Source organism: Oryx dammah, unplaced genomic scaffold (assembly GCF_014754425.2).
Source record: "Oryx dammah isolate SB20612 unplaced genomic scaffold, SCBI_Odam_1.1 HiC_scaffold_16, whole genome shotgun sequence".
In the NCBI taxonomy this organism is placed as follows: Eukaryota; Metazoa; Chordata; class Mammalia; order Artiodactyla; family Bovidae; genus Oryx; species Oryx dammah.
The window spans coordinates 21,601,219-21,628,977 of record NW_024070200.1 but is presented as its reverse complement, the minus strand read 5'-3'; the positions used below and the strand labels follow the sequence as shown (position 1 = coordinate 21,628,977).

General features: G+C 37.2%; 1 protein-coding gene across 1 annotated transcript in view; it reads left to right on the top strand.

The window, feature by feature from the left end:
• The window catches only part of TTC6 (tetratricopeptide repeat domain 6), a 205,036-nt gene that overhangs the window by 106,802 nt on the left and 70,475 nt on the right, over positions 1–27,759 (top strand). Inside the window, exons 11-18 of the mRNA XM_040257100.1 lie at positions 2,989–3,362; positions 5,649–6,099; positions 6,393–6,522; positions 7,531–7,703; positions 11,324–11,460; positions 22,032–22,201; positions 25,054–25,174; positions 26,578–26,728. Coding sequence (XP_040113034.1) covers positions 2,989–3,362; positions 5,649–6,099; positions 6,393–6,522; positions 7,531–7,703; positions 11,324–11,460; positions 22,032–22,201; positions 25,054–25,174; positions 26,578–26,728 — 1,707 coding nt within the window. The remainder of the gene's footprint in view (positions 1–2,988; positions 3,363–5,648; positions 6,100–6,392; positions 6,523–7,530; positions 7,704–11,323; positions 11,461–22,031; positions 22,202–25,053; positions 25,175–26,577; positions 26,729–27,759) is intronic.

Genomic DNA, 27,759 nt, shown 5'->3' with positions numbered 1-27,759 from the left:
ACATCTCTTGGAAGTGTCTCATAGTCATACTTTGACTTTACTTGAAAGTGAAAAGTGAAAGTGAAAGTTGCTCAGTCGTGTCTGACTCTTTGCAACCCCACTGGAGTTCTCCAGGCCAGAATACTGGAGTGGGCAGCCTTTCCCTTCTCCAGGGGATCTTCCCAACCCAGGGATCGAACCCAGGTCTCCCGCTTTGCAGATGATTCTTATTCTTTACCAGCTGAGCCACAAGGGAAACCCTGACTTTACTTGGTATATTATAAGTCAAGTCACTTATATATTGATCTATCATTTGCATTGAGCTCACAGTTTGTTTTATGCTGTAAGTTTATTTACAAACATATCTAGGATGCTGGGTTTGAGAGTTTAATCCTTTTTTCAGAGGCTGCACCTCTTAATATGCTCCTCTTCATGTCTGTCTCATGGATTACTTCTTAAGTTGGTTTCTTACTGTAAAGAAAGATGCAGCAAATCCAGACCCAAAGAGCAAAGTCATCATAATTAGTAACCTCCACTTGTTTTCCACTGAAAATGGTATATTCTTCCGTGGGCCCTCCTCATAGTGGCTCCAGGTTGTGAACACCCAGATGCTCTGTCCCAGTGTAGCACTGTTGGAAGCTCTGCAGAAGGCGTAGAGACTGAAGGCGGAAGAAATGGTGGGAGTTCATGAAGCCCTCCCTTCCTCCTGACCTGGTTCCCTGGTATGCCAGGACTGCGAGGTGGGCTAACCGTTTTAAAGCATAGATCATAAGTGAGGGACACCTACTTACTGAAATTAAAGCAGCTTCTGGAGAGGCAGAAACCTGTTGGGACTTCAGATGTGCTGGTGGGTACCATTTTTAAATCTCATTCTAGTTTACTGATGAGGGAGCTGGTGGGTGCCATTTTTGGTGTTCTCCCTGTAACCAATGGGCATGCTCCAACACATACCTTGTGCAGCAGCTATATTGGAACTGGGTTGGGTGAGTGTACCAAACTCTGCAAGCCCTGTGACGCAATTGTGTCATACAGGACAAGTGCCCCAAGTCCCACCCACCTGTGCCGCAGCAGCTGTGCCACAACTGGGCTGGATGAGCAAGTGCACCAAGCCTTGCTCTCTCTGTGCAGCAGCTGCAGCTTTGCAATAACTGGCAGGTGAACACAACACCCACAGGAGCACCCTTGGAGAACCTGGCTCAGGTGCCAGGGGAGACTGTGCTTCTGGGTCCCATGGATCATTTCCTACTCAAGACTCCTTCAAGCCTAGGAGAGGTGCTGGTTTGCCCAGTTTGTATAGAACACCGAGAATCAGGCCAAGTGCAGAGACAGGAATGTGTTCCTAAAGAGTTCAACGTAATGGTCAAAAGATGGTCACCAAATTTGGGAGATGAATGGATGAACACAGTGGGAACAGCAAAGAGACAGAAAATATAAGAAAATACTGAACACAAGTTATAACTGAACTGAAAAATATACTTGAAGAGTTAAAACATCAAACTGGATGAAGGAGAAGCATGAATCGACAAGCAAGAAGGAAAAGCAACAGAGATCTCTGTTAGGCAGCAAAGTGAGAAAAGAATTTTAAAAAGTGAGGCTACCTTAAAGGACCTCTGTTACAACATCAGGCAGAATAGCATTCACATTATTGAGGTCCCAGAAGGAGAAGAGAGGAGGGACCAGAAAAATTATTTGAAGAATAATTTTGTTTTACTTTTTTCAGGCATGTTCCACTTTTTCTTGGTACATACATATGTGCTTATTTATATATATATATATATACATATGTACACATACATGTGTTCTATAGTTGGTATTTCTCTGTTCTCTGTTCTAAGTCCATATTGAGTTAAATACAGTTTCTTGACATGGGGTAAGTATATATAGTAAGTCACAGAGAAGGTCAATATCTCTATTACATTTTAGTACATCTTAAAGTATACAACTAGCTTGTATGGAATTGTTATTTGGGTTTGGAATTTGGGTCTATATTCACTGTTAAGAAAAATATTTCTATAATGAATTATTTACTAGCAAAATTAAATGCAATTATTTATTGACAATAGCTCAATAGGTAAGAAATGCTATATCGAAGGATTGAAGCTAATCTCTCTTTTATTTGTGATGAATGTTGTTAGAGTTTCAAGTACAAATGCATAATTATTATAAATTATTCATTAATGTATGTAATAATATTATTATTGAAAATTGATTCTCTAATGATTAGATAAAATGAATATTAGGTTGAAATTCTGTTATGTAAGCCTATAAATATTGAATTGAAATAATTGAATATTAAGTATAGGAATTCTGTGTTATTAAGGTGCTTTTGAAAATAGACTTACAAATTGATGTAATAAGGTGAGGCAATTTAATAATTTTTGCTCTGCCTGCAATGCAGGAGACCCCAGTTTGATTCCTGGGTTGGGAAGATCTGCTGGAGAAGGGCTAGGCTATCCATTTCAGTATTCTTGGGCTTCTCTGGTGGCTCAGCAGGTAAAGAATCCACCTGCAATGTGGGAGACCTGGGTTCAATCCCTGGGTTGGAAAGACCCCCTGGGGAAGGGAACAGCTACCCACTCCAGTATTCTGGCCTGGAGAATTCCATAGACTATACAGTCCATGGGGTAGCAAAGAGTTGGATATGACTTAGCAAGTTTCACTTCACTCACCATTTTTTTGCATTAAACTAAAAGTAGAGCAATACTTTATTTGGATATGTAAAGAGTATTCTCTTTAAATTAAGAATATATAAAATCACAATTCATATCTACTTTATGGTATTATTTTTATATAGCTAATGAAATGTCATGTGACCAAATTATTGTACTTTGTTTTAACTAACCCACTGTTAACTTATAAGCTCACTTGAAATACATCAAGAATAGATGATTTGAAATTTTTCAATAGTGACCAAATTAAATTAACAATAATTATAACTGAATTAATTTTAAATGTATAGCAACTAAATTGATTTTATATTTTTTGATTTTTTGTTTTCTTATGAATAAGAGAGTAAAATCTGCAGTTGAGTTGAATAAGGACGAGACCATAGTTCTATCAGAGTTTCAGGATGACATGCAAAGCAATATAAAAGAGGTGGTGCTTCAAAAAGCAAAGGAGTTGGAGCGTTGGATGACTGAGAAAAACGAAACTAAGGAATCTGTCTCTGAGAAAGAAAGTATAGATACTATCTTAGACTACATGCATGGCAGATATGGTTCAAGAGACCTGTCTTTCACTCTCATTGAAGCATCTCGACAAGCTGGCATTACTTACATTGTTTATCCCAAGAAAAAGAAGATGAGACGGAGGAAAGGACTGAGACTCAGTAAACTTACACTTGTATATGATGAGTTATCCAAGCCTCCAAAAACTCTTGAAAGGTCTCGTTTAATCAACATTTGTTATAGCTTAAGAAATATATTATGGTTTGGGCCTTAGTTTTATAATTCACTCATTGAAGGATCCTTTTGTATGTATATTTCCTGGGTCCGTCTCTGGTTGTTGTTCAGTTGTTCAGTCATGTCTGACTCCTTGCGACCCCATGGACTGCAGCACACCGGGCTTCCCTGTCCTTCACCATCTCCCGGAGCTTGCTCAAACTCATGTCCCTTGAGTTGGTGATGCCATCCAACCATCTTGTCCTCTGTTGTCCCCTTCTCCTCCTGCCTTCAATCTTTCCCAGCCTCAGGGTCTTTTCTAAAGAGTCTTCTCCAATGCCACAGTTCAAAAACATCAATTCTTCAGTGCTCAGCCTTCTTGATGGTCCAACTCTCACATCCGTACATGACTACTGGAAAAACCATAGCTTTGACTATAAACCATAGCTTTTCCTGGGCCCATCTCTGGTAATCAGTCAGGGTCCCAGAAGTAGACAGATAGCACTCTCAATTTAGAATAATTCTAGAGAGGTATAACAAAGGGTATTTTACAAAGATGTGGGCATAGGGAAATCACAAATAATAGAGTGCTTTCCTGGGGCTAGAAATAATAGAGCCAGTCTCTACCCCTCAGTATGAGAGGACAAAAAGAGAGAATGATTACTAGAACCTGGAAGAAAGGAATTTTATGGAAAGGATTTCCTTGAAAGAAGTAGTGAATTTTGGTCAAAGATCATGACCAGTTGGAGGCAACCTTTCAGGAGGGGCCCGGAGGAATAAATACTATGACTTCGCTTGAACTCTTTTCAGGGCTCCTAATTGAACATACTTGATTAGAAGAAAGCAAGTATTCCTATGTATATAGTCTGTACAGACTAGTATTCCAGGGCAAAGGACAAGGTAGAGAATAGAGATACATGTGGAGATGGAAACGAGATCTATTTGGCACAGATGGTCTTTCCAGGGTGACCTTTGACCAGAAATAGGAATTGAGAAGGAGTCAGCCACTCAGAAGGACTGGAAAATGCAATGGCTTTGAGGCTTGCCCTAAGCCTGGAACAGTGGGAGGCGAGAGAGTAGTGTTATTAGAGATATTTGCTGGGGTCTCATTGTGTTGTCTTGTAGGCCATGGTGAAAAGCTTGATTTGTATTCTAGGTATTAGGGAAAGCTCTTGGAGGGAGTGACATGATCTGATTTACATTTGTTTTTAAAAAAAAACAAAACATGCTGGCTGCTGTGTGGAGAATGGATGAGAGCAAGAGTACAAGCAGGGATTTAAGATGTTATTGTACTCTAGACAGAAGAGATGATGGAGGCTTGCACTGGAGTGTGGAGAGAGGTGAGAGGTGTCACCGAATAAGGAAGCAGAAGGATACTGACTTTTCTCACTTTTATTCTCCTTCTTTTAGCACAGGCCTTTCTCATAGTACACACTTGGTAAATATTTATGAAATGATGGGGTTTAATTTTTTTTCCTTCCAATAGAGCGTGTTTGTTCTCTCACATGGCTATAACAGCACCAGCATACAATGAATGCTACTGAATGAAAATTGTGTGGGAAATGGAGAGTTTGCGGAGATGATCCTAGAAACAGCGTTTGAAAGCGTATTAGATGTCAGCTAATTTGATAGCCTAAGAAGTTTGGGATGAAGTCTGGGATGTCTTTCTGTTGGTCTGCTGTGGAGTAAAATCTTTGCTTCTTCCTGCTTCCTCAAGTTCTTGTCCTTGCCAACCATTTGGATACATTTCCTTTTGCACATCAAGTTTTAACTCCTCAGTTCTGTGGAGACTGTATTTCCTCTGGTTGGGGGTGGGGATATAAATTAAGCCTGGAAGGAGCACTGACCCCTTATTCAGTTCTTTACAGAGGCTGTATCTTTAATAACAGTCTTCTGCTTTCCTAACCTCAGCATAGATTCTTCACACGATCTAAATGAATGAACAGCAGGACTTGGTTTGCATAAAACCCTGGTGGCTCAGAGGTTAAAGCGTCTGCCTGCAATGCGGGAGACCTGGGTTTGATCTCTGGGTCAGGAAGACCCCCTGGAGAAGGAAATGGCAACCCACTCCAGTATTCTTGCCTGGAGAATCCCATGGATGGAGGAGCTTGGTGGGCTACAGTCCACGGGTCCCAAAGAGTCGGACACGACTGAGCGACTTCACTTTCACTTTTCTTTCACCATGTAATTTTATTTTGATAACAGAGAAATAGTACTTGTCACTGAGTTGATTTATTGGTTATAAAAATTATATTTCTGTAATTTAAGAATCATCCTTTTGCATACTAGATCACTGTCCCACGGAGTCCTTCCTGGACAGAAGAAATATTTGCTCAGAATTCCACAATATGAACGTGTACTTCGGTGTCCCAGTGTACCTTTGGATTTAAATTCTGACAAACGTGCCCAAATTAAAAGAATTCTAGAACATAAGGATCCTCAAACATGGGCTCCTGAGATGGTGTCTCAGTTTAAGCAAAAGAAGACAACCCCGAGAGTTAAAATATCTGTTGAGGAAGACTCATTTGAAACAGTGAAACAATCAACAAAGCTGGACTTGAGTGATTCTTTGACCTGTAGTCTTCCTCCAGCAGTCATTAAACATTATGAGTCCGAAGTGGAGATCTTGACTGAAGAAATAAATAGTAAGAAGAAATATCCTGCATTTTTATACTGTAGGCGTGGAGCTCTTTATAGGAAACTGGGAAAGTTACAGAGTGCCATGAATGATCTACAGGAAGTAAGTTTTATGTAATCAAAATAATAATACTAACAATTTATCCTTACTTATGATTATATATAACTTTTACTAGAACTTTGAATAATGAACATTTGTATTATATATATAGGATTAGAAAATTTTGCCATTTTCAAATAATTAGCCTTAAAAACACTAGATTTTGTCAGATTTAGAGGCATCATATTATACTATGCACATATAAAGCTGTTGAAGTCAGCAATGTTTGAAAGTTTATTTGATAGGCTTTCTTCCCTTAAATCAATTTAAATTGAATTTATACATCTATTTTCTAGGCTATATTCTTGGAGCCATTGTTCCTCAATGCCTATTGGCACCGACATTTCATTTATCTTTTCCAAGACAAAATTAATGAAGCTTTGGATGACTTGAATTTTATAAATAAATACAATAAAAATAATGCAGGTGGGTTGTCTGTGCAGTTATATCTTAACCTAAGCTTTGGTCATTTAGTGATATAAAGATACATAATTTAAGACATATAAGTCTCCACAAATGTTTGTAACTTTCCTAAGTTAAATTTACTCTTGATATTGTAAATATAGGACTCTTTTGTGATCCTGTTGTTTTAAAAAATATTTATCATAGTTTGAAATGTTAATGTCCTTGGTATACATTACAATAAATTGGTTTCTTACTGCTTATTTTGTAAGATAAGCTTACAATTTTTATAGAAATAATTCACAAATTTAGTCTGAATTAGAGTTGTAGTAATTTTGCATGTGTGAGTGCTCAATCGCTCAGTTGTGTCCAATTCTTTGTGACCCCATAGTCTACAGCCCACCGAGCTCCTCTCGCCATAGGGTTCTCTAGGCAAGAATACTGGAGTGGGTTGCCATTTCTTCCTCTAGGGGATCTTCCTGAACCAGCCATCGAACCGGTGTCTCCTGAAACTCCTGCACTGGCAGGCAGATTCTTTACCATTCTTAAGACTTCTCAGTTGGATGAAAAAGATAGCTTTGTGTTTATGTACTATTCTCTAATCAAGTTGAATGACTAGGTATGGAACTTTTGAGAAATGAGAAAATGTCATATTCATCTTTGTATCTCCAACACTCACAACATACCCCTAAAATATAATGAGCTTAATAAATGTTTTTTTTTTTTTAACTCTCTGCTGATCTCTACTAAAAGTCCATAACTTTTTACTATGAACATTAAAAGATTATGAGACATTTTATAAAAAGGTAAAAGGTAATTTTTGTTAATGAAATTGAAAACACTTTTAACATAAATATTTATCCAGTCTGTGAAAATGAATTTTGCATTGTTGAACAAAAGAACAAGTATTAAATGACAAAGAGAGTAAAATAGAGATACACTTTTCTAAGATTACATTTTTGGAGGGTGAAGGATTAATCTCTTAAAATTTAAGACTGTAACACTAAATTTTACCCTATTAATTTTCTTCAGATGCATATTTTTCAAGAGCAGAAATTTTCAGAGGAAAAAATGAAATTACTTTGGCAATTCTAAATTATACTCAGGCAATCAAGTGCAGGCCCATGGACGCTGATTTGTACTTCCGGAGGGGTGAGATGTATGAAACAGAAAACAAAATGCTGGCCATTGATGACTTTTCTAAAGTAAGCTGTATTACATATAATGCTGCCATTTATACATTTGTATATTTTAGAATATGATATAAAATACTAATTATATAAATACAAATTATCTCATATATTTATATATTTTAGAGCATGATATCCTAATTTATAACAAATTGTTGAAATTCTTTCATATGTTATACAGTCAAAATTAATTTATTTTAGATTAGATTCTAGAATATTCATTAGTGGAATTGATATTAACAATACATCAATGATATTTTTGAATGAATGGATTTCCATCAGAGTTGGGTATGGGAGCATTCAGGAAACTTTGATGGAGCATTGACTTTCCAGCTGTCTTCTTTTGGATTATGAAGCAGTGAATAAAGAAACCTTTGAAGAGTGCTTCTTCTATTCAGTGGAGAAAATAATTTTCTACTTCTTGACGCTGAGATCTGGTGATTTTCTCCTGCAGTAAACCTATCTGCTTTCAAAGACTGCTTACTGGCTCATTCATTCATTCATCCATTCATTCACTCACAAATATTTATTGCCTAAGGCACTGGGTAATAAAATCGATAAATTTTGGTGAATAAAACAGACATGTTTCATGCTTACATGGAGCCTATAGTATAAAGAACAAATATTAAATAAATAAATATATATACTAATATATAATTACTAATTGTGATGAATGCTGTGATGGAAATAAAGATGATCAGTTCTGTTTAGTTGCTCAGTCATGTCCGATTCTTTGCAACCCCATGGACTACAGCACTCCAGGCTTCCCTCTCCATCAGTAACTCCCAGAGCTTACTCAAACTCATGTCCATTGAGTCAGTGATGCCATCCAAACATCTCATCCTCTGTCATACCCTTCTCCTTCTGTCCTCAATCTTTCCCAGCATCAGAGTCTTTTCTAATGAGTCAGTTCTTTGCATCAGGTGGCCAAAGAATTGGAGTTTCAGCTTTAGCATCGGTCCTTCCAATGAATATCAGGACTGATTTCCTTTAGGATAGGCTAGTTCAATCTCCGCAGTCCAAGGGACTCTCAAGAGTCTTTTCCAACAATACAGTTCAAAAGCATCAATTCTTTGGTGCTCAGCTTTCTTTATAGTCTAACTCTCACATCCATACATGACTACTGGGAAAACCATAGCTTTGACTAGAGGGAGCTTTGTTGGCAAAGTAGTGTCTCTGCTTTTTAACATGCTGTCTAGGTTGATCATAGCTTTCTTCCAAGGAGCAAGCGTCTTTTAATTTCATGGCTATAGTCACCATCTGCAGTGATTTTGGAGCCCCCAAAATTAAAGTCTGTCACTGTTTCCATTGCTTCCCCATCTATTTGCTATGAAGTGATGGGACCAGATGCCATGATCTGAGTTTTCTGGATGTTGAGTTTTAAGCCAACTTTTTCACTTTCCTCTTTCACTTTCATCAACAGACTCTTTAGTTCTTCACTTTCTGCCATAAGGGTGGTGTCATCTGCATATCTGAGGTTATTGATATTTCTCCCAGCAATCTTGATTCCAGCCTGTGCTTCCTCCAGCCCAGTGTTTCTCATGATGTACTCTGCATATAAGTTAAATAAGCAAGGTGACAATATACAGCCTTGACGTACTTGTTTCCCGATTTGGAACCAGTCTGTTGTTCCATGTTCAGTTCTAACTGTTGCTTCTTGACCTGCATACAGATTTCTCAGGAGGCAGGTCAGGTGGTCTGGTATTCCCATCTCTTGAAGAATTTCCCACGGTTTATTGTGATCCATACAGTCAAAGGCTTTGGCATAGTCAATAAAGAAGAAATAGATGTTTTTCTGGAACTCTCTTGCTTTTTCCATGATACAGTGGATGTTGGCAATTTGATCTCTGGTTCCTCTTGGCTTTTCTAAATCCAGGTTGAACATCTGGAAGTTTACAGTTCACATACTATTGAAGCCTGGCTTGGAGAATTTTGAGCATTACTTTGCTAGCGTGTGAAATAGTGCAATTGTGTGGTAGTTTGAGCATTCTTTGGCATTGCCTTTCTTTGGGATTGGAATGAAAACTGACCTTTTCCAGTCCTGTGGCCACTGCTGAGTTTTCCAAAGTTGCTGGCATATTGAGTGCAGCACTTTCAAAACATCATCTTTTAGGATTTGAAATAGCTCTACTGGAATTCCATCACCTCCATTAGCTTTGTTCGTAGGGATGCTTCCTAAGGCCCATTTGACTTTCCATTCCAGAATGTCTGGCTCTAGGTGAGTGATCACACCATCGTGCTTATCTGGGTTGTGAAGATATTTTTTGCACAGTTCTGTGTATTCTTGCCACCTCTTCTTAATATCTTTTACTTCTGTTAGGTTCATACCATTTCTGTCCTTTATTGAGCCCATCTTTGCATGAAATGTCCCCAAGGTATCTCTGATTTTCTTGAAGAAACCTCTAGTCCTTCCCATTCTATTGTTTTCCTCTTTCTTTGCATTGATCACTGAGGAAGGCTTTCTTATCTCTCCTTGTTATTCTTTGGAACTCTGCATTCAAATGGGTTTATCTTCCCTCTTTTCCTTTCCCTTTAGTAAATGAAATATTTATTGATGATAGGGGGCAATTTATATTTGATTGGGAGATATCAGAGAACCCCTTGAGGGAGTGAATTTTTGCTAGCCTATGTTCTGAGTCTATAGTCAGGCAGATATTCCACTGATTGCAGCAGAATTGTAACCTTGAACTTCTGAGTTTTAATTCTAAATTCTAGTTCTTAGTACAACTTAGAAGTTATTTAAACAGTTTAAATTTAAACAGTTTAAACTTTTCATTTTCCCAACTACTCTGTTTCTTAATTTATAATGGTTAGCCACACACTTGACATTCTTTTGCTTCAAGAGAATATTATTATAACTTGGTAACTTCTTGAATAGAAGTGAACACAAGTCTCTTTTGAAGATATTAAAGTTGTTAAAATATCTTTTATGATCATTTCCTTTATCTAGCACTGATATTAATAGTTTAAAAATTGACTAATGCAGTGACTTGAGGTCAACCATCAAAATCATTAGTGTGTTTTTTCCTCTTTTAAAAATATTTCATAATTGCTGTGCTTCAATTTCCCCTCTACTATCAATAGGCAAGGAACTTTACAACTGAGTTTACAATGATTTAGTCTGTTTATTGTCTTCTTTATCAGTGTGAAATGAATGAGCGATGCCATTACCAATTCATTTCCTTTCTCCATTTTAGGGGCTAAATTAACCCATATTTGATTTCATTGAGTCAGCCTTAATGTAGTCTAATATGTGTCACCTTTAATTGGAATAAAATGCTATGATGGATTCAATATAATCCAATCCTACTCTAGTTGAATAATTACTTATGATGTTTTATTAATAAAAACTTTGGCGGGAAGAAACCTTGGCTTCTTATATGTGCTGGATTTTGTTTTTGTTTTTAATATAACCTCCCCTTTCTAGAATTTGATGACAAATGGATTTCCTTAAAGGCATGGTCTTTGCATGCAAATCTGGAACTTTTGGCATCTTAGTTTGTTTTTATGTAATCTGAAGTTAAAAACAGGGTAGTAGTTATTTAATTTCCTGTGGAATTATATACTTTTCTTGCTTATTTTTTTCATAATATGATATGTTTTTGTGACTTCCCTCCTCCCCCTGCCCCATGTAGTGTATCTTTTATGATCCCAAAAGAACAGATGCATTATTTAAACGTGGGATGTTCTACTATGAAAATGAAAACTGGATTGCTGCTGAACAAGATTTTACAGCCTTGTTAAATATAGATCCCCAAAATTCTCAAGCAAGGTAAGAATTATTTTAGATACGGTTTTTGAAAAAATATTTAAAATATGCTCTCAGGAAAGAAAATTGTTTGAAATACATCAGACAGCCCTTTAAAATAGTGAATCTATTTTTAGACCTACTAGTGTATGAAGCTCTTTACCTATACCCTGAGTAGTGAGTATTTCAACCTAAAAGGCATAAAAGTGATAATTTAGAGTTGTTTCATTTGCATTTTCTAAAGACGAGTTACATTATCGATTTTTAAAAATATTGACCTGTATTTCGTTGCTTTGGATTTCTTTTCATATCTGTATTTATTCAGTACAGAGAACTGTTGACATAGATTTCCATTCTTTCTTGTTGTAACTTGGATATTAAACTTTGTTCATCCAACCTGATTGTGCATAATTCGTTTCCATTTTGTTGTTTTTCTTTTAATCAAAATTTAGTTTTGAGGAGGCTTACAATGTTTATATAGTCATACCTATTTGTCATCTGTTAGCATTGTTATCAGAGAAGGCAGTGGCACCCCACTCCAGTACTCTAGCCTGGAAAATCCCATGGATGGAGGAGCCTGGTGGGCTGCAGTCCACGGGGTCATGAAGAGTCAAACATGACTGAGCGATTTCACTTTCACCTTTCACTTTCATGCATTGGAGAAGGAAATCGCAACCCACTCCAGTGTTCTTGCCTGGAGAACCCCAGGGATGGGAGCCTGGTGGGCTGCGGTCTGTGGGGTCGCACAGAGTCAGACATGACTGAAGCGACTTAACAGCAGCAGCAGCATTGTTATAGTAAAATAAAGTATGCATTCAAAAAGACACAAAGTATAAAGACATCACAATGTAAATGCTTATGTAACCACCACCAGCTCAAGAAACATTTCTAGCACACCTCCTTGTGCCTTTGCCTCTCTGAGAAGGTAACTACTGTCCTGACTTAACATTTCTTTATAGTTTCAACACACAAGCATGTGTCCCTAAACATTCTTAGTTTAGTTTTTCTGTTTTCTTGAACTTTATATAAATAAAATTGTAAGGTAGTATTCTTTCATCTCTAGATTATTTCATTGAATATTATGTATTAGTACATGTGGCTCCAGTTTGTTCATTTTAATTTTTGTATAGTATTCAGTGACATGAATATATTACAGTTTATTTATCCATTCTACTGATGAATTAAAATATGGTTTCATTCGCCATTATTGTACATGACACACATAATGTGCATATCTATTGGGTAAATGGGGACACAGTGGAAACAGTGTCAGACTTTATTTTTTGGGGCTCCAAAATCACTGCAGATGGTGATTGCAGCCATGAAATTAAAAGACGCTTACTCCTTGGAAGGAAAGTTATGATCAACCTAGATAGCATATTCAAAAGCAGAGACATTACTTTGCTGGGTTTTTCCAGTAGTCATGTATGGATGTGAGAGTTGGACTGTGAAGAAAGCTGAGTGCCAAAGAATTGATGCTTTTGAACTGTGGTGTTGGAGAAGACTCTTGAGAGTCCCTTGGACTGCAAGGAGATCCAACCAGTCCATTCTGAAGGAGATCAACTCTGGGATTTCTTTGGAAGGAATGATGCTAAAGCTGAAACTCCAATACTTTGGCCACCTCATGCGAAGAGTTGACTCATTGGAAAAGACTTTCATGCTGGGAGGGATTGGGGGCAGGAGGAGAAGGGGACGACAGAGGATGAGATGGCTGGATGGCATCACTGACTTGATGGACATGAGTCTGAGTGAACTCCGGGAGTTGGTGATAGACAGGGAGGCCTGGCATGCTGCGATTCATGGGGTCGCAAAGAGTCGGACACGACTGAGCCACTGAACTGAACTGAACTGATTGGGTATACAAGTAGGAGTGGATACCTGCATTCCTATGCCCAATTCATAGGATATACAATTGTTCAGCTGTAGCACCAAACTAATTTTGCAAGCTGGTTGTACTCCCAGTAGTTGTGGAGGCTCCACACCAGCACTGGGTACTTTCAAATTTTAGCCATCCTAGTGGGTATGAAGTAATTATCTTATTTAGTTTGAATTTTCATTTTCTTCATTACTAATGTTTACTAACCATTTGGATTTTCTTTTTCTTGTCATCCATACCTTTTGTGTTGTTGGTCTTTTTTCTTTATTAATTTGTATGAATGAAAACATATTCTTTATATGAGCCCTTTGGTTATATTTATAGCAATTATTTTTTTCTGGCTCTGGATTGTCATTGCCCTCCTTAAATACTATCTTTTGGTAAATAGTTTTTAAATGTAATACAATATAATCTGACTGAATAACATTTTTTTCTTCAAGGTTAGTGCTTTATCTGTCTTTATTAGAAGTAAGTTTTTCCTACTTTTATGTCATGTAGATATTCTCCTGTCCGATCTTCTAGAAAGTTTATTATTTTGCCTTTAAAGTTAGATTTACAGTATACCTAGAATCAATTTTTGCATATGCTCTGAAGCAGAGAACAAATTTCATTTTTTCTGTATGCATATTCAATTTTCCCAGCAACATTTAATAAAATGCCTGTCACTTTCCCATTGCTCTATAGTGTTAGCTTTGTAGGAAATGAAGATCCAGGTATGGGTGGATCTCTTTCTTAGTCCTTCTTTCTATTTTGAGGGTTTTTTTTTTTTTTTTTTGCTATGGACCGCTTTTAAAGGTTTATTGAATTTGTTACAGTGTTGCTTCTGGTTTTTTATAATTTGAGTTTTTGGCCACAAGGCATGAGGGATCTTAGCTCCCCGACCAGGAATTGAACCGCCACCCCCTACACTGGAAGGTGAAGTCTTCACCATGGGATTGCTAGGGAAGTCCCTATTTTGGGGGTTTTAAAAAAAATCTACCTTTGCACCAATACTATTCTATCTTAAATACTATGGTTTCATAGTAAGTCATGAAATCCAGTAGAACAGTTCTTTTGATCTTTTAAAATTGTCAGAGCTTCCCTTGGCTAGTTTGCATTTCCAAACCCATTGAATGGGGTTAAACTATATGAAGGTCTTTCCTTATAGCTCAGCTGGTAAAGAATCTGCCTGCAATACAGGAGACCCTGGGTCAGTTCCTGGGTTGGGAAGTTCCCCTGGAGAAGGACAGGCTATTCTTAGATTTCCCTGGTGGCTCAGATGTTACAGAATTCGCCTGTATTGCAGGAGATCTGGGTTTGATCCCTGGGTTGGGAAGATCCCCTGGAGGAGGGCATGGCAACCCACTTCAGTATTCTTGCCTGGAGAATCCCCATGCACAGAGGAGCCTGGTGTGGGCTACAGTCCTTGAGGTTGCAAAGAATCGGACATGACTGACTGACTAAGCAGGCATGCAAACTATATGAAAATTGACTTCGTTATTGATTAGAATAGTAAAGTTTCACAGTTTTGTGTGGTTTAAGTTAGCAGAATCAGCATGTTAACTTCCGTGGTAATTCATTTGTATTTCGATTGGGGTTGCAATGAATTTATAGAGCAGCAGGGCAAAATTTAACATCCTAACAATATTGAATCTTTTCATGTATGCCTATGATAATTTTTTTAATGTCTTCATTCCCTTTACTCAATAATATTTCATAATTTCTGTAAAGAAGCCTTATGTATATCTTTTTCTTTAGTCCTATATATTCAATATTGCTTAGTTTTATTTTAGATACTACTTTAGTATAATTTTATTATAAACTTTTTGTTGCTGGTGTATAGAAATGCAGTTGATAAATGTATATTAACCTTGCAATATAACAATCTAGCTAAACTTTAAAAAAATATATTTTAAAAACTTACTTCTATTTAACGGGAGTATAATTGCTCTACAATGTTGTGTAGGTTTCTGCCATACATCAACATGAATCAACCATAGGTATACATATAACCTCTCTGTCTTGAACCTCCCTCCCACCTCCCACCCCATCCCACCCCTCTAGGTTGTCACATTGGATTTGAGCTCCCTGCCTCATACAGTACAGCAAATTCTCATTGGCTCTCTATTTTTTTGCATCTTTCCATATATAGAGAAGTGATAAATTCCTTAACTTAATATATCTGGTTTTCCTTTAATTTATAATAATCTTTTAACATTAAGACCACCTGCTCTTTGTTGCAAAACTTCTATATAAACTTCCCCCAACCCCTCACCTCCTCAGAGCACTTCTCTTAAGGTTACTTGAGCTTGAATAAACCCTGAAGTCCTAAAAAATCCTACTGAATAAAACATAACTGTCAACTTATACGCTGTGAACATTTCTTAAGTCAACAATACCTCTATGTGTTGAGATATCATCCTCCTAGTTTCTTTTAGTTCTTTATTTATAGTTTCTTTGAGCTATTTGAACATATTTAAGATAGTTGAGCATTACTTTACTAGCATGTGAGACGAGTACAATTGTGCAGTAGTTTGAGCATTCTTTGGCATTGCCTTTCATTGGGATTGGAATGAAAACTGACCTTTTCCAGTTCTGTGGCCACTGCTGCTGAGTTTCCCAAATTTGCTGACATATTGAGTGCAGCACTTTGACAGCATCATCTTTCAGGATTTGAAATAGCTCAACTGGAATTCCAACCTCCACTAGCTTTGTTTGTAGTGATGCTTCCTAGGCCCACTTGACTTGACATTCCAGGATGTCTGGCTCTAGGAGAGTGATTACACCATTGTGATTATCTGAAGATCCTTTTTTGTACAGTTCTTCTGTGTATTCTTGCCAACTCTTCTTAGTATCTTCTGCTTCTGTTAGGTTCATACCATTTCTGTTCTTTATTGAGCCCATCTTTGCATGAAATGTTCCCTTCTATCTCTAAGTTTCTTGAAGAGATCTCTAGTCTTTCCTGTTCTATTATTTTCCTCTATTTCTTTGCATTGATCACTGAAGAAGGCTTTCTAATCTCTCCTTGCTATTCTTTGGAACTCTGCATTCAAATGGGTATATCTTTCCTTTTCTCCTTTGCTTTTTGCTTCTCTTCTTTTCACAGCTATTTGTAAGGCCTCCTCAGACAGCCATTTTGCTTTTTTGCATTTCTTTTCCATGGGGATGGTCTTGATCCCTGTCTCCTGTACAATGTCACGAACCTCCATTCATAATTCATCAGGCATTCTGTCTATCAGATCTAGTCCCTTAAATCTATTTCTCACTTCCACTGTATAATCATAAGGGATTTGATTTAGGTCATACCTGAATGATCTAGTGGTTTCCCCCACTTTCTTCAATTGAAGTCTGAATTTGGCAATAAGGAGTTCATGATCTGAGCCACAGTCAGCTCCCAGTCTTGTTTTTGCTGACTATATAGAACTTCTCCATCTTTGGCTGCAAAGAATATAATCAGTCTGATGTCAGTGTTGACCATCTGGTTATGTCCATGTGTAGAGTCTTCTCTTGTGTTGTTGGAAGAAGGTGTTTGCTATGACCAATGCGTTCTCTTGGCAAAACTCTATTAACCTTTGACCTACTTCATTCTGTACTCCAAGGCCAAATTTACCTGTTACTCCAGGTATTTCTTGACTTCCCACTTTTGCATTCCCATCTCCTATAATGAAAAGGACATCTTTTTTGGGTGTTAGTTCTAAAAGGTCTTGGAGATCTTCATAGAACTGTTCAACATCAGGTTCTTCAGTGTTACTGGTTGGGGCATAGACTTGGATTACTGTGATATTTAATGGTTTGCCTTGGAAATGAATAGAGATCATTCTATCATTTTTGAGATTGCATCCAAGTACTGCGTTTCAGATTTTTTGTTGACTATGGTGGCTACTCCATTTCTGCTAAGGGATTCCTGCCCACAGTAGTAGATATAATGGTCATCTGAGATAAATTCACCCATTCCAGTCCATCTTAGTTTGCTGATTCCTAGAATGTCGATGTTCACTTTTGCCATCTCTTGTTTGACCACTTCCAATTTCCCTTGATTCATGGAACTAACGTTCCAGGTTCCTATGCAATATTTCTCTTTACAGCATCGGACCTTTCTTCTATCACCAGTCCCATCCACAACTGGGTTTTGTTTTTGCTTTGGCTCCATCCCTTCATTGTTTCTGGAGATATTTCTCCACTGATCTCTAGTAGCATATTGGGCACCTACCGACCTGGGGAGTTCATCTTTCAGTGTCCTATCTTTCTGCCTTCTCATACTGTTCATGGGGTTCTCAAAGCAAGAATACTGAAGTGGTTTGCCATTCCCTTCTCCAGTGGCCCACATTCTGTCAGACCTCTCCACCATGACCTGTCTGTCTTGGGTGGCCCCACATGGCATGGCTTAGTTTCATTGAGTTAGACAAGCTGTGGTCTGTGTGATCAGATTGGCTAGCTGTCTGTGATTGTGGTTTCAGTCTGTCTGCCCTCTGATGCCCCCTCTCAGTGCCTACTGTCTTACTTGGGTTTCTCTTACCTTGGACGTGGGGTATCTCTTCACAGCTCCTCCAGCAAAGCACAGCCACTGCATGCTAGTAAAGTAATGCTCAAAATTTTCCAGGTTGGGCTTCAGCAATATGTGAACCATGGACTTCCAGATGTTCAAGCTGGTTTTAGGAAAGGCAGAGGAACCAGAGATCAAATTGCCAACATCCTCTGGATCATCGAAAAAGGAAGAAAGTTCCAGAAAAACATCTATTTCTGCTTTATTGACTATGCTAAGCCCTTTGACTGTGCGAATCACAATAAACTGTGGAAAATTCTGAAAGAGATGGGAATACCAGACCACCTGACCTGCCTCTTGAGAAACCTGGATTCAGGTCTGGAAGCAACATTTAGAACTGGACATGGAACAACAGACTGGTTCCAGATAGGAAAAGGAGTACATCAAGGCTGTATATTGTCACCCTGCTTATTTAACTTATATGCAGAGTGCATCATGAGAAACGCTGGGCTGGATGAAGCACAAGCTGGAATCAAGATTGCTGGGAGAAATATCAATAGCCTCAGATATGCAGATGACACCACCCTTATGGCAGAAAGTGAAGAAGAACTAACGAGCCTCTTGAAAGAGGAAAGTGAAAAAGTTGGCTTAAAGCTCAACATTCAGAAAGCTAAGATCATGGCATCTGGTCCCATCACTTCATGGCAAATAGATGAGGAAACAGTGGAAACAGTGGCTGACTTTATTTCTTTGGGCTCCAGAATCAGTGCAGATGGTGATTGCAGCCATGAAATTAAAAGATGCTTACTCCTTGGAAGGAAAGTTATGACCAACCTAGATAGCATATTGAAAAGTAGAGACATTACTTTGCCAACAAAGGCCCATCTAGTCAAGGCTCTGGTTTTTCCAATAGTCATGTATAGATGTGAGAGTTGGACTATACAGAGGGCTGAGTGCAGAAGAATTGATGCTTTTTAACTGAGGTATTGGAGAAGACTCCTTTGAGAGTCCCTTGGACTGCAAGGAGATCCAACCAGTCCATCCTAAAGGAAATCAGTCCTGGGTGTTCATTGGAAGGACTGATGTTGAAACTCCAATACTTTGGCCACCTGATACGAAGAGCTGACTCATTTGAAAAGACCCTGATGTTGGGAAGGATTGAAGGCAGGAGGAGAAGGGATAACAGAGGATGAGATGGTTAGATGGCATCACCGACTCAATGGACATGAGTTTGGGTAAACTCCGGGAGTTGGTGATGGACAGGGAGGCCTGGTGTGCTATTGTTCTTGGGGTCTCAAAGAGTCGGAAACGACTGAGCGACTGAACTGATTGACTGACTAAGATAGTTGAATATAAGTCTGTCTGATGTCTGGACACCCTCAGGGATGATTTCTATTAATTTCTTTTTATACTGTGAATGGGTCATATATTTATTTGCATTGCTTGTAATTTTTTGTTGAAAAGTAGTCACTTTGGATATTATAATATAGCACTTTAGGATATTTTCATCCACTCAACTTTCAGGGTTTGTTGCTGCTGCTTCTTGTCATTCATGTGGTTTGTTTAGTGACTTTTCTGAACAGATTTTTAAAAGTGTGTATTCTTTGTTATGCGTGGGTATTTAGGTCTCTTTTCTGTTAGCTTGATTGTTAGCTGTGATTTGACTGAGACTTTCTTAATCTCCTGGAAGAAACCAACCAATCAAACAAAAGAAGTCTCTCAATCTTTGCAGATTGGCTCTGATGAGGCACTCTTTCAGTGCTTGTCCAGATGACTTCAGTGACTGAGCTTTTGTGTCCTGCTTGCGCAGAGCCTGAATTAATCAGAGGTGAGAGCTCAGGTCTTTTCTGTGCAGGCTTCCAGCCTTGGGTTTTCATGTGGCTTTTAGATTTTCTGCAATATGTAGAAACTTTCTAAAGGCCTCACCCCTCTGGTATCTCCTTTTCCAGCTTCTTTCATCCCAGAGTTTTTGGTTAGTTTGTTGCTTGTCTGGACTGTTATCCCTTGCCTCAAGTGGCAGCTGCTAATACATTTGCCTTTAAGTGCTTTTGATAAATACCTTCCAGGAAGTCACATCAGCCCCCAGAAAGCTCTAAGGCAGTCAAAACAGAGGGAAACATTTGAGCCAGTCTTTCAGTGATCTATCCAGCAGACAGGTCAAAATACACAGCTACAGTTCTTTGAGAATAAGATTTGTGTTGTTCCCTCTGGTACTAGTAACCCTCACCAGGAAGGCAGATGGTTGTCTTGAAGGCCACCATGGGCCTGGGAAATTGAGGAGGGAAATACAGGGTGAGCTAGAACACCACAGAGGTCCCTTACCAAAATTCAGCAGTTTGTCCTCCTTTATTAAGCATTTCCCTGGTTGTTCTGTTTTTAATTAGATTTCAGAGTTCCAAAAAATTGATTCTGACAGTTTTTGCCATCTTATTCATTGCTTTTGTGGAAAAGTGGAGTTTTAGAGTTCTTATTCTACCTATTTTGGTCTACTCCAATCTCCCAGCTCTTTTTATCATTGCATCAACTTTAACCTTATTATAACATTAGTGATAAAATAGTCTTTATTCCTTGAAATTAATGAAAGTGACTTTGGCTTTTGCCAACAAACATTGCAGTTTTAATTTTTAAGCCATTTATTCTTTATTTTAAGGGAATTTTTTTTTTCTGTTTAAATTTTTTCCTATGATCTATTTATATGAGTTTCATGGTAATAGGCCTTCTAATTTTGAAAGCTCTTGGTCGTCATATATTTTTATACTGAATGTTATTAAACTATACTGAATTTGTCTTTTAAATTTTTAAAATTTTCATCTATATTCATAGTAAAATTGTTTACTGATTTCATATAGTCAGATTTTGATTTCAGGAACTGGCTACTTTCTCAAAATGAACTAAGTCTTTTATCTTTTTCTTTTCTTAGAAATATGTCCTTTAGGATAGGATAATTTTTGTTCTTTGAAAGTTTGAAATAATTTAATTATAAAACTATCTCACCTTGCAGCCATTTGAAGAGAGGGCAAACTTTTTTGAAGCTCTTTAAAAATTCTTCCCTAGTTATTGTTCTATTCTGGTTGTCTGCTTCTTGACTTGAAGGGAATTACTTATAGAAAGGACTTCCCTGGTGGCTCACTGGTAAAGAATCTGCCTGCAGTCAAGAGACGCAGGAGATGCAGGTTCAATCCCTGGGGGGGGAAGGTCCCCTTGATCTTTATTATCTGATGATCAAATCTTAGCACTCTAGAGACAGGAATGGGATAAAATAGGAGCCTAGGTGTGATCTGATGAGAATCTTCAGTATTGAGGCAGTGGAAATGAAAGAAGCAACAGATGCGAATGTCAGTATTTTTGAAGAACTGATATAACTTAATTCTTCAAACACATTGTAGATGACATCCTACAAAAAATATTACTAAAGATTTATTCTGTAAGATTTTAAGTTCAGAATCATATGTAGACTTAAAAGTTAATTAATATTCTTTAACAAATAGAAATTATTAAAAATAAATGTAAGATTTTATGTTTATTAAAAGGTACATAAGACATTTTTTTATGTGTGGGGTAAAAAATATTTTGCTCCAGTATAAAATATCCTGAGTCTTGGTGCTTCTGAAAGGCCTCTGTTACTGGCTGCCCTCTTTATTTCAAATTATCATTATTTTCCTATTATAACCTTCTTGAGCATCTCTTTTCCTCCCCCTGGGTTTAACTTCTTCAGAGCAGGCAGCCTAGTAGCTAATTCTTCCTGTTTTTCCTTAATTGCCTTTTTTATTTTAGTTATAAAAGCTGATTTGCTTTACATTATTAATTGATTGAAGATGAGATTTTCAGCATTGATCGAGGTCAATGAAAATTTAGGAACTGAAGTCAGAAATTAGTGGAGAAAGAATTCAACTCATGAAACTGATGCAATATCTTTAATGCGTGTAGATAGAGAAATCTCCCATTTATTTGGGTGTATCTTTGGTATTTCATTTTTTTTTATTGACACACCTCTCTGATAGATGTAAGAAATATAATAAATTCATAAGCATACAATTAATATATAACATTATTAATATTAGCATTTTATTATATATATTTATTTATAAAAAGGTTTTATCTCTTTTGCTGTTAACACTATGATTAAACTTTCCTCAGAAGCAAAGGGAAATAACCACCAATTGTTATTCAGGTATAAAATTAGTTGTATAGGTTTGCCAAAAAGAGAAAATTTATATTTTTCTGTACATGTTAAAATGAATTTTTCTCTTTTTCTAGGATGTACCGAGGGAGAGCATATTTTAAACGAAACTTTTATAAGCAAGCAGTTCAAGATCTTTCTATTGCAGTTCACTTAGATCCTAATAACTGGTTAGCATTGTATTATAGAGCCTGCTTATTTAGGAAGAGTAACCCTCTTAGAGCGCTACAGGATTATAGTGTTTCAGGTACTTCACCTTCAATGGCACATATATGGGGATTTAATCTGGGTTCAGCAGCTCACTTTCATGGAGTGGGATACTAATGTGGGATGACTAATGTAATATGTGTATTATTGTATGGTTATATATATATATATATATATATACACACTATGTATGTTTATATAGCACGTGTTTGTTTATATTTGTAAACTATAATAGTTTAGCTAAAAGTGTTTCTAATATTCCCTTTTAGTGTGTGTGATTGTGTGTGTGTTTACGTGTGTATAACAGTGACAAAGAGAGAATATCATATCAAAGAAATCTCTTTCTATATATGAACTTCTGAGGCTATTTCTGGAAATCTAGGCCTATTTCCTAGTCATCTTGCTAAAATGATAGTAAATTTTCCTGGTGGGATGAGTCCCACTCCATAGGCCCAGCTGATGGATTAGTCAAATTTGGAGTTTTGTAACCCTTAAACTGAAAATGGGAATCCTCGGTAAGAGGATGCCAACAGCTAAAAGTGGCCATTTCCACCTCACTCTGTACCAGTACATTCTTGGTCCACAAGTATGTCCAGCACAATTCTGTACAGAGAATAAGTGCTCAGTAAACAGTGTCCAGTTGTTTCCAGCCAGGGTTCAACCCTCCAGACATGGCTGTGTTAACCTGGGTGCAAAGTGTTAGAATCCTGACATCCTTGATGAGGCAGAATCTAGAGCTTAAGGAAACCCCTAGACCCTTAGGAAGAGAATAGACAGCTGTTCAGGGAAGTCAATAATAGATGATCATTTATTGATATCTCTAAGTCCATCTGACTTCTGAAGTCACCCTTCCCATGAATATGCAAATAAAATAACTCAGAGCCCACCCTATGTGCCGAGAGGAGTCTAGTGTCCTCCCTTCTATTGCCAGCGATTCCTGGAACTGAGGATTCTTGTTCATTTCTCTTGTAATCTTTGTATCTAGTTACTCCTCTCTGATTGATTCTCCCTTTTGGTTCACCAGTTCACTTCTCATGGTTACCATCTATTACTGAATATTTTAGGGATCGTTAGATAAAGTTAGCACAGATAATTTGAAATGGAAAGTTAAACACCTATATTTCTGAAGGTTCATCTTTTATTAGTCTCTTTGTCAGCCCTGTACATCTGCCATCTGGCCAAACCCCTTTTTTCCTGTTCTTCCTAAAAGCCGCTTTCTCATATTTCCCTCCTCTCCATGTCTTGGGCTCCTCATCCCCTCTTTTCTAGGCTATCACAATAATATAAATCCTTGTCAGTTGATTATTCAGAGCTGACCAACTTTATTTTGGCCTCAGTCCTTTCCTATAGGTTAGCCTAAGGAGTTTTATCTTTCATTAAATGGACCCTCAAGATATTTCTCTAAGCTAATAATAATATCTAACATTCATTAGACGTTTCACAACTTTCCAGGTACTATTCTAAATGCTATATAGAGAGTGTCTCAATTACTCTTCAGAATAATGCTATGAGGTAGGTACTATTATCATCTCCATTTTACTGATGAGAAAACCGATGCACAGAGGGGTTAAGTAATTCTAATACATTTTTTTTTTCCCCTAAAGAGAATGTTTCTGTTTTTCAGAGTAACCACCCAAACTGCAGCTAACTTTCTCCTTGTTAGACAGTCATACTGTAAACTGAGCAGCCAAATGACCTTCAAGTGATTACTTAATCTGTGTGATCATTGCTTATACTTGGTATACTTCCCAGAATATAGTACTGTGAATATTTGTGTCCCAGACTGTGAACATTATATATCTTTTTTTTTTTTTGAAAATTTTCCCTTTTTAACTAGAATGTGCTCGAGAAACTTGGAAGATGTAGATCATATGTTGTGTAAATCTCATCTAATTCACTGCATATTTTTGAAAGCTAAGGGGGAAATGTGAGATGACCTCTAGACTGGTTATTGTTCAGTCGCTAAATCGTGTCTGATTCTTTGTGATCCCATGGACTGCAGCACACCAGGCTTCCCTGTCTGTCAGTGTCTTCTGGAGTTTGTTCAGACTGCTGCCCATTGAGTTGGTGATGCCATCCAACCATCTCATTCTCTGTGACTCTCTTCTCTTCTGCCTTAAGTCTTTCCCAGCCTCAAGGTCTTTTCCAGTGACTTGTCTCTTCGCATTAGGTGGCCAAAGTATTGGAGCTTCAGCTTCAGCATCAGTCCTTCCAATGAATATTCAGGGTTGATTTCCTTTAGGATTGACAGACTAGACTGGTCACTGATGAGCCCCACACACCCGGAGTCCTGAGAGGAGGTTACTTGTGCCCTATGCTTCTGTTATTGGGACATGCCTAGTCAACTTGCCTGCCTTAACTCCAAGGTCTGTATGCACTGGAGTGGTCTCTTTGAGCTGCCCTTCCTGGTTTATGTGTATAAATAAGCCTGGCCTCTGCTGTCTGTTCCAGTCTGGGCTTGTACCTGTTGTTTGGCCAGTAACGATGCTTTCCTGTATACCTGATAATAACAGACCATCAAGGGTAATGGCACCTTTCTGACTGCAGTTCACTGAAGTGAATCAGAGGTTGGAGTCTAGGCCCATCTTTGATTGGTTTGCATGGGCAATGTGGACCTTAATCTTTTCATTTGTAGATTACCTGGATTACCACCGGGATGTCTTCCAGCTCTAATGAATTTGTGAACCAGGATAATCACATTGTTATTTATAAACAAATATACTTTTATATGTGAGTACTATTTTTACTCACTAAGGAATTACACTCATAGATATGTTTTGTTTTATGTAATGTTAAAAAATAAGAATAATCTGTAGGAGGGAGTATAGGGTAAAATATAACTCAGATATGTTTGCTCACAACCTGAATTAGATATATACGTTTATTTTTAAGCTCTCATAAATGATGGCTATGAGAATCTTAGTTGTTTTCTACATCGGGGCATACTCTATGCAGATCTGAAACTTTGGTTGCTAGCAATTTGTGACTTTGAAGCCGTTATTTCTCTAGAAAGGTATGTTTTCTTTTTCATTCTTACTGATTTCACTTTTGTATAAAATTAAGAAAATACCAAAAATGTAAGAAAAAGCTTTCTCCCCTCATCATTAGTAACTTTGTAAAAATGAGACAAATATAAAGTCACCCTAGAATTATAATACTACTTCCAAAAATAAGATTACTTCCAAAATAAGGACTGTTCTCAACATCTGTTTGCCTCAGCTGCTTCTGCAAATTTTAGGGGTTGAATGGGTTTGAGGGGAGTTTATATTCATGGACAACAAAATCAACCAGTAATTAAGAGCAGTTTGGGGATAACCAGGTTAGAACTTTTCGAAGTTAAGTTCATGGAAAATTATCACCTATTTCTAAAATAATGGCAAAATATTCTGCTTGGTATATCATTACAATGTACAATATATGACTCAATGGAAGGAAATCCTCTGTTTAGAACTTCTGACTGCATTTTGTTTAGTAATGCAAAAGAAAAAAGCGAATACCATTAGAATATAGGTTCAGGAAGAAACAGACCAAAGGTTATATACACTAGTAAGAAAACCAGACTGTAAAAACAGGATTTAATTAAATAATTCCCCTTCTTTCCAAAGAAGCATTCGTTAAAATGGAAGTTGTCAGAAAGGTAACAAATTATGCCATTTTCGTGCCATCGGACAGACTGCTTACTTAGCTTCTTTGGGGTAAACACGGAACTTGACTTAGGAAGGTCATGGAGCATGGCTCCATAGTGGCCGCAGTGGTTTTCTTTGGGATATTTTTGAGTCAGGAAGAGAAAGAAGTGAGTTTCAGTTGCAGAAAGCCAGAAAGTGGGCAGTAGGCAAAGGGTCAGGACTTCTACAAAGTTGGGCTAAAGATATGTAGTTTCTTAATTTTGAAATAGAGGCATGGAACACAATTCCTAAAGTTCTACATTGAAAATTGTTTGATTCTAAGAGAGAAAAACAGTATTTATTTGATATAGAAAAGCAGCTGGGTTAATAACTCTGTGGAGAGGATTTTTAACCCTAAGCCTTGCTGTTTCTTATTGTTCCACACCCTTTCTCAGGGCAAATATAACATAGACTGAGGCAAAAGCTTTTGAGGAAAACTAAGCTTGTTATTCATGATAAGTCAAGATTAAGTAAAAAAGAGTGAAGTATTGTTAAGAGTCAAGAAGACTTTAGGAAATCTATTCCTAGGATAAATCCTACAGATGTTTATTCCTTACTAAGGATTTTATGAAGGTGTTTGTAATTTTTAATAGAAAGTAGTTAATTGGTTTACTTTGCTTTAGTAAAACCCTGAGAATGAACCCTTGAATAAATTGCTGTATGTATTTTATTAGGTTCATTTATAATTGGAGAACATTTGGAATAGTTAAAATGTCTAAGAATATTTTGCTTTGTCATTTTTTTTTTAAAGAACCATGACTTTGGCCTATATAAATATTGGCCTCATATATCTGCTACATCTGGATAATTACATTGAAGCCACTTCATATTTTTCTGAGGCTATTAGATATGACCCTATGTATATTCAAAGCTATATTTGTCGAGCAGAAGCCTATAATAAGGTATCTAAAGTTTGAGATGCTTGATTTTTTAAAAAAAGTTTTAATTTTCTGAATAGTTGTTAAATATATAATTTAAAATATATATGTATTCTTTTTTAGCTACTTACAGAGCCTAGTGTATTTATAAGCAATGAATATTAGGTATTAAATAGATTCAGTTAATTAGAAAAGCCCACTTATAAAGCCTCTCCTGATGAGGTGTGAATTTCTGTCTTTCATTTTCTTTATTTTTTTAAATAATGCCTTTTTTTTCTTATTACAAAAGCAATATATATATGTAATATATGTATACAAATAAGAATAAATTAAAAACCATTCGCAATCTTATTCTCTAGAATGGGATCTGTGCACTGGATGGGATCCAAATCATTCACATTTTCTTTTAAATTTGGTTTAAATTTTACAAGTTATTTAAATTAAAAAACTAATGTATGCTTAGTGTGAAATTCAAACAATGCAGTAAATAATAAAAGTTCTTCCTGACTCCAACCAAATTTGACTTTCCAGAGAGTATATGGTGTTAGCTGATTGTGTCTACTTTTCAAAGCAGATATTCCTTTCTACTGCTCCACTACTAACCACACTGCCCAAGATACTGTCATTTCTCACTGGTTATTGCAGTAGCCTCCTGGTCTTGCTGCTTCTGTTCTTTATTCCTTTTTGATGGATTTTCAAAACAATGGCATAATGATCCTGTTAAAACAGAAATCAGATTATTTTACTTTTTTGCCTGGAACCCTTCAATAGCTTCCCTTGTGTGCTCAGCATAAAAGCCAAATATCCTGCAAAAGCCAAAGGTATGCAAGAGTTCATGTGAACTGGCTTCTCTTTACCTTTTGGCCCTCATCTCCTCCAAGTCCTCTCCTCACGTAGGTTTCAGTCAAGATAGGGTGTTATGCTATGGAAAAACAACAACAACAGACAAAACTTCAAAGTCACCATCTTAAAATAATCAGTTTATTTTTTTACCCACACTACATGTCCTTTGGGAGTTTGCTAGAGGCTCTGTTCTCATTGTCAACATCTCAGAA